The sequence below is a fragment of the Strix aluco genome, chromosome 2 (assembly GCF_031877795.1).
Source record: "Strix aluco isolate bStrAlu1 chromosome 2, bStrAlu1.hap1, whole genome shotgun sequence".
Taxonomy (NCBI): domain Eukaryota; kingdom Metazoa; phylum Chordata; class Aves; order Strigiformes; family Strigidae; genus Strix; species Strix aluco.
This window is the reverse complement of record NC_133932.1, coordinates 51212703-51226629: the sequence shown is the minus strand read 5'-3', so window position 1 is coordinate 51226629 and position 13927 is coordinate 51212703. Positions and strand designations below refer to the sequence as shown.

The 13927-nt window shown below is 41.1% G+C and overlaps 1 protein-coding gene across 7 annotated transcripts in view; it reads right to left on the bottom strand.

Annotated features, from left to right (window-relative positions):
• The window catches only part of MAP7D2 (MAP7 domain containing 2), a 92969-nt gene that overhangs the window by 7617 nt on the left and 71425 nt on the right, over nt 1-13927 (bottom strand). For 5 of the 7 annotated variants that reach the window (XM_074814683.1, XM_074814682.1, XM_074814684.1 and 2 more), the window contains 4 exons: nt 13202-13350; nt 11979-12106; nt 1707-1939; nt 1200-1326 (listed from right to left, as the gene is read on the bottom strand). In XM_074814683.1, the coding sequence (XP_074670784.1) occupies nt 1200-1326; nt 1707-1939; nt 11979-12106; nt 13202-13350 (637 nt within the window). The remainder of the gene's footprint in view (nt 1-1199; nt 1327-1706; nt 1940-11978; nt 12107-13201; nt 13351-13927) is intronic. The other 2 variants (XM_074814685.1, XM_074814686.1) reach the window with 1 other exon arrangement.

The following is a 13927-nucleotide window of genomic DNA, read 5'->3' as shown; positions in this document are numbered from 1 at the left end:
GCAGTAGCATCAGCACGCATTTTCATTAAAAATGCCAAGATACAGCAAATAGGTTGAGCATGTGCTCTGTACTCAGGTTGCTATCAAACTTTTGTTCCAATTTTATTTTCACTGCCTGAAATATTTCATAGAAATTGTATTTTCCCTTGAAAAAACAGGTGTGATCAAAGAAAAAGAAAACATTTCCATTCTAATTTCAATTCAAGCTTCTATAATAAAACCATTCCTCTTCCCCTGCGCTTCATACCCAGAATGCTGGTATCTACGAACAAGCAAGTACTTTTTTCCTTCATTTCAGATGAAGATAAACAGATTGGATGAGTAGCAGCGAAGTCCACAAAACACACTGGTACACTAGAAAGAGTAGGTCAAAATTCCACCTGTGTTGTTTCCTAGCCCACTCAGGGACATCATGCTCCTTTGACACCACATGCAAGAGCTGCTTTGACAAGTGATCATTCTTATCCTTGCGTATCAGGGATTAAGAAAATATTTCCACTGGACCAAACTGGCAGGCACTGGTGATCCTTCCCCCCTGCCCTCTGGCCATGTTTTCACTAAGTAGAGATAAAATTGAATTTAGATACGCAGAGTTAGTGATTTACTATTAGGGGCTTGAAGGAAGGGCATGATTTGTTGACACTTGCAATCAGCATCCCATGTGGAGAACAACCTAAAAGCGTGCTCCCAGAACAGCGCCAGAATTTCACTGCTTAGACACAGCAACTTTCATTATGCCCACACTCTTAAAGCCCTCAACTACCTACAAAGTTGGGCAGGAAGATGAACTTCAGGTTAATTTGTTGAACAATACAAGCCTTGCCATTTAAGGCATATACTACTACTGCAAGACTGTTTCTGCTACATGAACTAGCTCATTTAAAACTGCCTCAAATATTTCTTTGCAACATAAAATACTTCAGGTATGTCCACACTGCAGTGTACTGCACACAAATACCTGAAGTATTTGGATGAATAATAATTTATTCAGGCTTCCTAAAGAAGCCGAATTATTATTTTCTAACTTCACTAGTCATAAAGACTGCAAAAGACACTACTGAATTATGAGTCCAAGTTGAAAGAAATCAACGCTTACATCTAAGCTTCCGCACTGATTCTAAACCTACCACAGTTTCAAGCATCTTCAATGACACAGGTTAAATTATTATGTAGTAACTTTCACAAATCAATAGAGATACCTCTCTTGTTCTTCTCTTTCCTGTCTCTCCCTTTCCTCTTGTTCTTTTTGCAGGCGGGCCTGTCGTCTTTTTTCAGCTAGAATTTTTGAAGCTTCTTCTGCATCAGTTGTTCCTGCCGTGATCTTCCCTAAGAGAAGACAACCAAGGGTGGAAAGTTAGGCAGGGAACAAAGAGTGTCCACCACTTGCATGGAGGCTGAAATGGCCCTGGTTCACACTGGTATAACACCTTTAACTTTTCAAAAGCATACCTCAGTACTTTCAGCAGATAGAATATGGGATAAATAAGGGCATCCCTGTATTTCAGCATTTTCACATCCTCATTAACAAGTTTTTCATACATGGGTAACCCTGGGGAAAACTATGCTTTTACTGGTTCCAGTATGTATCTTTACACATTTTCATAAGCCTATGACTGAGCAGCTTAAAGAAAAGAACAAGCCATCACAGTTTAAAAGCCTCAAGAGACCCATGATATCTTGCAGTATATTCTTGCAGTAAGACTCACCTTCACTGTTTTCAGTCTTTCCTGCAGAAGGCACATGCTTCTCAGAAGCCACCTGGCCTGCCTCATCAGTGCGTGCTCCTGGGGACTTCTGATGACTGACATTTTCTTTCTCCTTGTCTGCTTTCTTTTTAGGAGTTTCATGGTTGAGATTGGAAGTGGCACGATGCTTCACAGGAGAAGCTGGATATTGTTTGGCATTTTTAGGAGACTGAGGATAAGTCTTTGCAACTGTCCTGAGGAGCGAAAACAAAAATCAGAACAGGCCACATGTTACACAACTTGGAATCAAATATCATCTTCACATACATTGTTACTCTTTCTTGTCTCTGGCTATATAGGAGTGTCAGCTGTTTTGCACAATACTGCATAGAAACCACCTGGATGCAAGCAATCAGAACCTGAAATGCAGGAAACTGGCATGCAAGTGCAAATGATTACATAAAATTCTAATTTAAAAAGACTAATAATACTGTCAGAGTTGTAGGCAAGAGATAAGAAATTGTGGACTACCAAAACCAATTATTTTAGTAACGGCCATTTCGTAAGAATTTTTTCAATGTTACTGTGTTCAGTAGTCCTTCTCAACATTTAAAGCAAAGCTATAGCTTCTTTCCGTCTGCAGAAATTATGAGTTACAGCATGCTGCTTTCATCTGAATACCGCCTAGCCGAAGACAGTCTTTTTCTAATAGCATCTGATTTTCCAAAATAGCACCAAATACTACTATATATGAAGGTAAAGTTGGGTACCACAAAAGGAAACAGAACTGACCAAACCATTGTACAGTCAGCTCCGCTGTTGTGTTGGTGCTGATTAAAGCACTAACTGAAACAGACTCAAGGCTCAAAACTGAGCCCCTGCACCTTTTACACGGCTGTGCTTGCGGTGATGGCAATGTACAGCACCAATACAGCCAACTGGTCATGTGGCTGTTGCATACTTTAGGTGAAATGGTAACCCTGAAGGCAGTTCTGGGAAAGCGTAAGACTAAAGATACTTGATATTCACTGAAAATAGGTGCACATTAAAGAGAATGTGCAGGATTACCAGGAAACATAAAACTACACACAAACACCATTCATTATTTATGTAACACCACTAACTAGCACTAAATACTTGTAACATTAAGAAAGGCTGGACTGTGTGACTAAGTAGTATGGAAGTAGAGAGATTAAAATTTTAAAATAATTGAGTCCCATTAAAATAAATAATCCTACATTACACATGTAGTTTTAACCTTCCTTATGGATATGCAATTGTGATATAAATTTATTATCCCTTATCACTGTTTTCATCTACACAATATAGAGTTTCATATACTTTAACATGTTTTCTGGACTATACACTCATTCTGGCAGACCACAAACATGAACAACATGGACAATGGCTGAAAATTAATGGACTGGAGTGGTAAGTTTTATATAGATCTAACTACAGTATTGTGTGGCCAGAGACTATTATAGCCAGAACAACATTTGCATTACAGAGCAGACAATAAAAATTAAATGTCTTTCAACTCCCCATGAATTCAGGAGGAGAAAGGGTTCTTTTCCACCATGCTATGCTGCATTTGAAAGAGGCTGAGACACCACAATACAATGAGCTCATTCAGAGCCACCCAGTTTGTGGAGAGGAAAAAAAAGACCTCAGAGTATTGCACCACCCATACTTTCTTACTCCCACTGAAGAGCCAGACTCCAAAAGCGCTTGGGCTGGTAGCACCCAACTAAATTTGGAGGTCAGCTCAGGTACCCTCTGCCTGCAGGCCCAGGAGCTCTGTGTCAGCTCAGGTCCTCACCCTTGGTCCTTGCCTGAGCTAAGCTGTAGGTAAGCCCGTTCCTGGCCTCCTAAACTGCTGATCCTGACCTGATGTCCTGGAGTGTCCTTGGATCTGCCTCAGTGAGGCCTTTGCTGGCTATCACTGGACCCTCTGCTGACCCTGGTCACTTCGTTTGTCTGCTGTGGGGTGGGGTCCTGTGGGTGAGGTCCCTGTCCTTGTCTGCCTGCTGCCACCCACAGCTCCTGGCTCGCCCTGCCTTGCAGGGCAGCCTGCTCCTGCTGCTCCCCAAAAGAAACAGGCTCGGGAAGATGCTTGGAACAGGCAAGTCTGTTTCCAGCTCTTATAAAAAACAGCAATGGGAGAAGCCAACTAGATCGTTTGGTGTTGACCAAGTCTGGTTTTAGCACTGTCTTTACTTTTTTTGTTAGGATATAGATGGATTCCCAGGCCCTCCGAAGGACAAAGGCAGAGATTTCAAGGTCCCACCCGCATATGTACGTCTCATTTGCCTCACCATTACAGTCATTTCCAACTGCATTTCATAAAAATAATGTGTAAATAGAAAGCAAAGAACCTTTTTCTTATGCTTCTCTGCAGTACAGAGAAGCTTCTTACTAATCAGACGCTTCAAAGCACAGTCCCTTCTTGCTGTCTTTGCTTTCCAACTTTATCACACATTTCTTGCAATGTTTTTTATTTAACTTGTTGTGACAGGAGAAGCAAAACAGTCACATAACTAAGGCTGAATCATTTTCAGTATTAGCACAGAAGTAATTCTTCTCTAACAAAGACATGACAATCACATTAAAGAGTTGGTAGGAAGGAGTCTAGTCATGAGTGCTACATATCTTACACTGCATAGGAATTAGAGCAGCTGGCTGTCCAACTTACCTGTTGGACCAGAAACATGTGCTGAATGTATTAAGTAATGCATCTTTGAACTTTTAGACCTACAGAAATTTTTTCTTACAGCGCTCTGGCCAGAAGAACAAGAAACAAGTATGGCTTTGCTTCTTTTAAAGCAACTAAAAGGATTGATTACTGCAAGAATGACAACAGTGCAGTGCAAGGAATAAAAAGCTAAGAAAGCCCATCAGGAATAAGAATCTTTTTTTCAGAAATTTTAAATAATTTACTGGATGCCAGCAGAAAGTATTAAATGCACACTGTCTTCCCCCTTGTATTTAAAACGTATCGTCAACTTAGCATCTTTAACATTCCTACACACAGGCAGAATTGATACTGGAAAAAACACTCCTCCTAATAGTATTTAAATGATGTTACTTTTCACCAGAAAGGGCCAAACTTGATTCCGAAGACAGAAAAATGGGATTACTAAGGGAAAATGTATAAAACGCTTGCACAGGAGTCTGCTTAGGTTTAAAAAAATATTTTGTTTTTATCTTGGGAAAAAAGGAATGGTATGTAATGAAACCCTGGTAAGAATGTGGGAACACAGAAGCATGCCTGATGAGGATTAAAGAATTAAGACAACAAATCGTCAAAATCCAAGAAGTGGTACCAAGTTAGTTGTCTGAAAGTTCACTCATCTCAGTCACTAGATTTTAGAGAGGAATACAGAAGTACAGGAAGCATATTCCTCCCTCCAGCTGGTCTTAGTTTTTTTCACCTAACCGCCCTGAGTTGGCATGGGGGCAGCAGCTTGTAAGAAGCCATTCTCATCATGACCTCTACATGCACTGCAAGAACCCCTATCAGGTCTGAGGATCCACTGGTCCTTAAACTACAATGGTTCTTATTTAATGAAAAAAGGGATAAGCCCATACTGCAGAAGAATGTCTCAGGAAGAGCACAACAGGGGTTCTGAGCTTACTTTTGCTAAACAGAATACAAAGTACATGTAGCACAGGAATCAAAGGTCACATCCAATTTTGTCCATTAACAGCAAGGGAGAGAACAGCATGTTTTCTTGAAAAGCCAGGTATGTGACAGATCATCAGTTACAGCAGTTCTGTAAATCAGCAATCTGCAACAATGTCACAGCTGCATTATTTTTCTCCCTATCTCCCTATTAATTCAACAAAAGCTCTGCTGAAACCACACCAAGGACTTGCATGTTCTCAGGCCTGCTGTCTGAGATTGCTCTGATCACAAGCTATTCCTGGGTTCTGACATTTTTGCTCTGCTACCTGTGGTATCTTCTCAAAAGCAGTTTTCTGTCACTATTAGTTTTGACCTTTTCTAGTCAGAGACAGATTAATTTCTCTTTTATGTTTCTTAAAAGGTCACAAACTCAGCACAGGTCTATAGAATAGTTATTTTGATAGCTGCATTATTACAGATGTTTTCAAAATCTTGAATTGACCCATTCTCTAGCTAGCTGCTGAAAAAAGCCTCAAAATAGTCTTGATCCAACACTCTACCCATTGTTTTTACCTTTCCAAGACAAAACAAAGATCAGGAGTAGTAAACATCAAATAAAATCTAAAACTAGTTCACTGCAGGACATAGAAGCTACTTCTCTGAGGAATTTACCACATGCAGACACCTTTCTAATAGGTCATTTAAAAAAAAAATTTAAAAGTATGGGGTTTTTGTACTACTCTAGGTTCATATTTCGTCAGTATTCTGTAATTCGATTGAGCATGCACATTTGTGACGTGAAAGCGTGTCCCAACAGCTGCAGTGGGATGTCACCCAAAAGAACCACCAAGTTAAGGTTCAGTTAGCAAACTCGTGAGCAAAGGACAGTGATAAGAGACTGGGAACTGGAAATGAACCAAGAACCACCACTCACCACCAGTGCTGCAGTCCTTTTTCCCTTCCCCCTTGCCCTTTTCTCCTTTTCATTTGAGGTAATGCTTTGGCAAAATAATGTAACACAGAGGCTTGTCAGAGCTTTCCATTTTTATTCACTGGCTTATACTATGGCTTATCTGAAGACACTTAAAACTAAACCCTACTTTCTTGATTCAGTCAGGTCCCATTGATTTCAAAGGGACTATTTACCCAAAGACATGTGAAAGAGACAGGCCTTATTGCTTTGTTGATCTATAAGATAGGACACTTACCTATTCTCTGAGGGATACTGCAAGAATAAACCAATTAATGTATAGATCTTTGAAGCAGCAGCATAAAAAAATTTACCAAAAATCCTGGTATTATTGATCTTGTGAAAGATCTGAAGAACAGGAGCACTTTACACAATCAGTATCCAACAGCAATTGTAAAAATAAAAGATAATTTCTCAATTATCCCAGCTCTCTAATCCATTAACTTTCATCTTTGTCAACAAATCCACACTGGATTCAAAGCTACAGTTTTGGATTTCTTTCTTGTGTGACATTTCTTGATATATTTACTTCTTCAAGTATCTTCAAGCTTTGAATTCCTTCCTTGCCTTTTATTATTGCTCAATATATTTTTATTTTTTTCCTCTTTTCTCCTTTTTAGGTCTATATTTGTTCACTCATTTTGTCTTGGATATTATGTTTTTGGGCTGATCTTTTTTGCTTTCTCAGTAAAATTCACACCTTCAAACATTTGTATTTTATTTACGTAATTACTGCAAATCTATTCTGCCATCAATCACTGCCTTCCTTCAGGGTAAGTTTTATTGTTTTGTTTGAGCCTGTTTCAGTTACTTTACCATGATAAAAAGAGTTTTTTAATTATTAAATAATGAAATAATGTATAAAGAAAACAAGGAACTACCGCTGACAAGCCAAGATGACAACTGTGAAGAACTAGTAACTAGAACAATACCAAGAAAATTTGAATGTCAAGTCACATACTTCTAAGAAAAATGCATACAGCTCATTATAATCAAAATCACTGTCTATGCTTGACTTTTTCCTCAACAGATTTTGAAATAAAGGTGCTATGCAGGATCACTAACTACTAATGCTGCACAGTATGCACTCTTATGTCTTCCAGGGTATTTTTTTGGCCATATGGTGTGCTGGAAGGAGAAAGAGTAAAAGACTGTCAGGTTTTCTAGGAGAATGAATATTTGTCTACATATTTAGTCACATTAAAATCATACTTCAGTTTCACAGCTAATTTTAAATTAAAAGGTAAGATTCTACAAGCTAAAGGAAGGTTCCAAAAGCCTGACTACTGCCTTTATTTAAATCCACTGACCAGTCAGATCATTATCTGGCATGTGAGTTGTATGAATAAATGTGTATCTTTATATAATAATATAATATGGTGATGAGGACACCTTTTTTTATTTCATTTTAAATTTCTGAGAGGAAGCTTTGAAAGTGTTGAAGCAGAACTGTCTTTCTGCAATCAGTAATAAACATGGACTTAAACTCTATTCACTGTCTCTCTCCTAAGGGTCAAGGAGGGTGTTCTAACTGGGTCATGTTAAGATCATACATCAGCAATACACTTCTAGCAGTGGTCAGAATTTTTTGGAAATTAGTGCTACAAATTAAGACTGGGCCTACTTTTTTCATGAAGCACTAAACATCTGTTTGTTTCACAAATGCTTTTTCCTTTTTTTTCCCCCAGACATGTCTATGATGAGCTATACCAACCTTTTCACTGTCTGCCCATCAAGAAGCACTTCACTCTCAGCAGTCCATTTCCCACCAATCATTTTGCTTAATTAAATATGTCTCTTGGTATGCCTTTTATACTGGCTGACTGAACTGAAAGATACATTCTGAACAGGGCAGATGTTGTAGTGGAAGTCTACTATAGGCCACCCACCCAGGACAGAGAGGTGGATGAAATATTCTATAGGCACTTGGGTGAAATCTCATGATCGCTTGCCCTTGTTCTTGTGGGGGACTTCAACTTCCCAGACATCTGCTGGAAATACAACACAGCAGAGCGGGACCAGTCCCGAAGATTCCTGGAATGTGTGGGGGACAACTTCCTAACACAGCTGGTGAGAGAACCAACCAGAGAAGGTGCCCTGCTAGATCTCCTCCTTGTGAACAGAGAAGGACTGGTGGATGATGTGGTGGTTGGAGGACGACTAGGGCACAGCGATCATGAAATAATAGAGTTCTCTATTCTTAGAGAGGCCAGGAAAGGGCTAAGCAGGACTGACATCCTGGACTTCCAAAGGGCTGACTTTGTCTTGTTTGGGCACCTGCTTGACAGGATCCCTTGGGAGATGGTCCTGAAGGGTATAGGGGTCCAGGAGGGCTGGGCACTCTTTAAAAAGGAAGTGTTCATGGCTCAGGAGCAGGCAGTCCCCAGGTGCTCTAAGAGGAGCAGGTGGCAGAGAAGACCACCCTGGCTGAACACGGAGCTTTGGCTGCAACACAAGGAGAAAAGGAGAGTTTACAGCCTTTGGAGGAAGGGGCTAGCCACTCACAGTGATTACAAAGATGCTGTGAGGCTATGCAGGGCAGAAATCCGGAGGTCTAAAGCCCAGCTGGAAATTACTCTGGCTTCAGCAATCAAAGATAACAAGAAATGTTTCTATAAGCATGTCAATAGCAAAAGAAAGACCAGGGAGAGTCTCCATCCCCTGCTAGATGCTGAAGGAAACTTGGTAACAAGTGATGAGGGGAAGGCTGAGGTCCTTAATGCCTTCTTTGCCTCAGTCTTTAATAACAAGACTAGTTGTATTGAGGGAATTCAGCCCCCTCAGCCAGATGATAGAGACTGGGAGAACGACCCCCCTCTGCAATCCAGGAGAGAGTCAGTGACCTGCTACATCACATAGACACACACAAGTCTATGGGACTGGATGGGATACACCCGAGGGTGCTGAAGGAGCTGGCTGGGGTGCTCGCCAAGCCGCTTTCCATCATTTACCAGCAGTCCTGGCTGACCGGGAAGGTCCCGACAGATTGGAAATTGGCCAGTGTGACGCCCATCTATAAGAAGGGTCGGAAGGATGATCCAGGAAATTACAGGCCTGTCAGCTTGACTTCGGTACCCAGGAAGCTGATGGAGCAGCTCATCCAGAGTACCATCTTACAACACATGCAGGACAACCAGGGGATCAGGCCCAGTCAGCATGGGTTTATGAAAGGCAGGTCCTGCTTGACAAACCTGATCTCCTTCTACGACAGGGTGACCTGCTTATTGGATGAGGGAAAGGCTGTGGATGTAGTTTACCTTGACTTTAGCAAGGCCTTTGACACCGTTTCCCACAGCATTCTCCTGGCAAAACTGGCTGCTCGAGGCTTAGATGATCGCACGCTTTGCTGGGTAAAAAACTGGCTGGATGGCCGGGCCCAAAGAGTGGTGGTGTATGGAGTTAAATCCAGTTGGAGGCCGGTCACGAGTGGTGTCCCCCAGGGCTCGGTTTTGGGGCCACTCCTGTTTAACATCTTTATAGATGATCTAGACGAGGGGATCGAGTGCACCCTCAATAAGTTTGCAGACGACACCAAGCTGGGTGGGAATGTTGATCTGCTCGAGGGTAGGGAGGCTCTGCAGAGAGATCTGGACAGGCTGGAGCGATGGGCTAAGGCCAACTGTAGGAGGTTCAATAAGGCCAAATGCCGGGTGCTGCACTTGGGTCACAACAACCCCCAGCAGCGCTACAGGCTTGGGGAGGAGTGGCTGGAGAGCTGCCAGTCAGAGAGGGACCTGGGGGTGTTGATTGACAGCCGGCTGAACAGGAGCCAGCAGTGTACCCAGGTGGCCAAGAAGGCCAATGGCATCCTGGCCTGTATCAGAAATAGCGTGGCCAGCAGGGACAGGGAAGTGATCTTACCCCTGTACTCGGCACTGGTGAGGCCGCACCTCGATGACTGTGTTCAGTTTTGGGCCCCTCACTACAAAAAGGACATTGAATTACTCGAGCGTGTCCAAAGAAGGGCAATGAAGCTGGTGAAGGGTCTGGAGCACATGTCGTACGAGGAGCAGCTGAGGGAACTGGGGTTGTTTAGTCTGGAGAAGAGGAGGCTGAGGGGAGACCTCATCGCCCTCTACAACTACCTGAAAGGAGGTTGCAGAGAGCTGGGGATGAGTCTCTTTAACCAAGTAACAAGCGATAGGACAAGAGGGAATGGCCTCAAGTTGCGCCAGGGAAGGTTTAGACTAGATGTCAGGAAGTTATTAGGCAGTGGAATGGATTGCCCAGGGAGGTGGTGGAGTCCCCATCCCTGGAGGTGTTTAAGAGTAGGGTCGACATAGCGCTGAGGGATATGGTGTAGATGGGAACTGGCAGTGTTAGGTTAATGGTTGGACTAGATGATCTTCAAGGTCCTTTCCAACCTAGTTGATTCTGTGATTCTGTGAACAGGGAATATCAGTACTTACAGATATTTTTATAGGTCAAACTTTCCTCTATACATTTTGGAGTGCCACTAGACAATGAGCTGCTCAAAACTGTAATGAAAAAAGCTGATTGTCATTAACATTTCATATAATCCGACTCTTCACAAGATTTATGTAGTTCAGAATTTAGTGACATTATATATATAGTATTGAAAGTTTGAGAATTTTTAGCCCTATAATATGAACCAGAATTGCAAGTTCCCAGTTGCATGCAAGGGGATATCTAAAACAGAAAGAATGCCTAGAGTCGGATGGCTTCCTGTATTTTGTCTAACACCAGATTCACACACAAAATCATGATCCGTTAAAGGGCTCTGCACTCAGAGCTGAAACAGAAAAAGAACACCAGCTAGTTTTTGAAGTGGAAGAAATTTGTCAGAAAGGGGATCATCAAGACCGCTTCAGAATATGGCCAACTTCAGATTAAATAAATAAAATCAGACAAAAGGAGATAATTTTAAAGACAGAAGCAGGACCCATGAACAGGGTCTGGGGGGGGTGGGATGGGGAAATCAGACAACTACTGTAGACCATGACTGCTTTAGCATACTTCTGCATTTGAGCTAGACTTAATAGCCTGTTCTAAGAAAGCCGAAGATACATTTGGTTAGACTTGTGAGTTGAGAGCTGTGGTACAGGGACTATGGTTTTGAGTGTCTGCAAGAGACAACTAAGAAAAGCGCCTCAGTTGCTAGTAAACCCAGATATGCTATAGGTCCACAACTCTGCATGAAAAAAAACAAAACAAACAAAAAGCAACAAACCCACAGAGGTCTGCAAATAAGCAAAGATTAAAACCAAAGGTTTAGATGACGCACAGTTAAGTATATTTGTGGAACCAGATGGTCATGCCAGTAATAGGAAGTGCATATTTTAAATGCTGGAATTTCTAGTTTAGTATTCATGTCCTGTGCATTTCTTCACATTAGGCAGAGTTTCTTCACAACCAAATAAAACAAAAGCATGTTTAAAAATAAATGTTAAATAAAATTTCACATGAATTATGAAATGCACTGTGATAATTTCAGAAGACTGAGAAAAGGCAGAGAAGTGTGTCTAGTGAGCAGTACTGCAATGCTATGTATATTATATCTGTTCATCTACACCTCTCTCTCCTCCTCCTCTCTCTCCATCTGCATATGTGTGCAAGTATAACTAAAATTAACCAGATTTTATAGAACACTTCAAAGGAAGTTCCTCAAGAATCTATGTCTCCTTTATAGGTAACAAGAAGCTCACAGCATATTAGACCACTAACAAGAAAGGCGTACTTAGGTGTTGCAGGTGATGCAGATCTTCTGGACATAGCAGCAGGAGAATCAGACCTTCTTAGAGGAGATCCCATACCCGATGATGAACCAGGTGTTGCGGGTCGCTTCTCCTTCTTTATCTTCTCAGTCTAGAAGCACAATTCATTTTAGTTTCCATAATTAGGACCAATACATCAAAAATATATTTGATTGTTTTATTAATAAGATGTCATATAGACAGATTTGTGTAACACACACATAAGATGAAAGTTCTTTAAACACCAGCTCATAGCTGAAGTGCAACAGTTTTTTATTTTACATAGCCATAATATCCCCATGACCCCCATGTCTTGCATGGACATAGTATACAAGTTGCAGATAAGTAACACCACATCAGAGCATCTGCAAGAGTTCTTGGGAGGGGTAGCAGCACTGGGCGGAGTTTTCAAAATCATCTATATGTTCCTGACACACCTTTTAGACACAATCAGTAGTGCAACCAGGCATCTCACAGAAATGTTGCTGGATGTAACACTGTGAATCACACCTAAGACAGATACTACACAAATCTTTAGCTCCCAGCTTTGGTCCTCTCACTTGAATCTAATTTAGATGGCATGAATCACCCTACTATTAACTATTACAAGACACAGGACCTTATGTGAATTTTACAGCCCTAGCATAGATTCTTTTGTAAACACGCCTTACATTGTGTAGACTCATTAAGGTGAATGACTTGTTTGCTTTTCTGGAAACTACAGTGGATCAATAATGCATCTTTTAAGCAAACAACATAAAAAATGTCCACAGAAAGGGTTAAGCAATTGCTATAAAACAGAGGCACTGTCAACACACTTGGCAAGTTTCCAAAGTATGTGAAGCTTGCTAATTAACCAGTAAGACTGGATAGTCATACTCAGCAGAGAGATCCTATTTGTCATCCCACTTCCCAGAAGCTGTAGGCAAGTCCAGAAACATACACTTCAGTGCCAGAAATCTCAGTTCCCTGAAAATAAAGGTGTTGCTGTTCCAAATACCAGCACTCAACATTGATTCCCAGGAGGAGGAAGATATTAAAATGCTGCTAAACGGGAGCACAAAAGCAACAAATGCATGCAAGGCTTACTTACTTACTGCTTATAACAGGGGTAGCAGTTTATTTTTATGAATGTAAAGGGAAAGACAACAATCAGAAGCCGCAACAGTTTACCCAGAAGACAAATCAAAAACCATTGCAAACCCACCTGAGTACCTTCAGCTGCAGCCGCCCCTTTCATGGCATCAGAAGTGGAAGGTGAAGTTGCCTTCTTTCTGTCAGTGCTTCGGGTGGGGGAAGGCTTGTAAGGAGATTTAAGAGGACTAGCTGGTGCTACACGAGGACAGATATGGAATACTAAAGAGTTATAGTACAATAGCAAGAGCAAAGGGGAGCACAGAGAGGAAGTAAAGGAGAGGAGAAAACAGCATACTTTTATATGTTGTTCAAAGGTAGTTTTTAAGGTTTTTTCGAAAGATCACATAACACATTCAACATGGTCCTATATTGACCAAAAATGCCTCAAGTAACATTTTATAGGACTTTTCTTTTTTAAATTATCTCTAAAATATCACTCTCTTACTCATACACCTTTTGAATCACCTGACTATGACTGTGATTCTTTTTTCTTCTGGAAAGTCCAGCTTCCTTTGAATATGATAAAAAGAATAATCAAACAATTCTAGTTGAGTGACTTTTGAACAAATACTGCAAAACGGGAAAGGTGACAGAAGAGTAGGGCAATTTTTTTTAAAAGCCTGAACATGGCAAAGACTCCTAAATATCTTAATTGCTTTTCAAAATATTACTTAACTAAAAAAAACCAAACCTAAACTAAATGCTGCTGTAGGTACTTCAGTTATTGTTATTTGTGGTAGACATCAGTCTTAGTGCGACACATGCATTACAGCTTACAGGGCAACTTTTTCTGGGT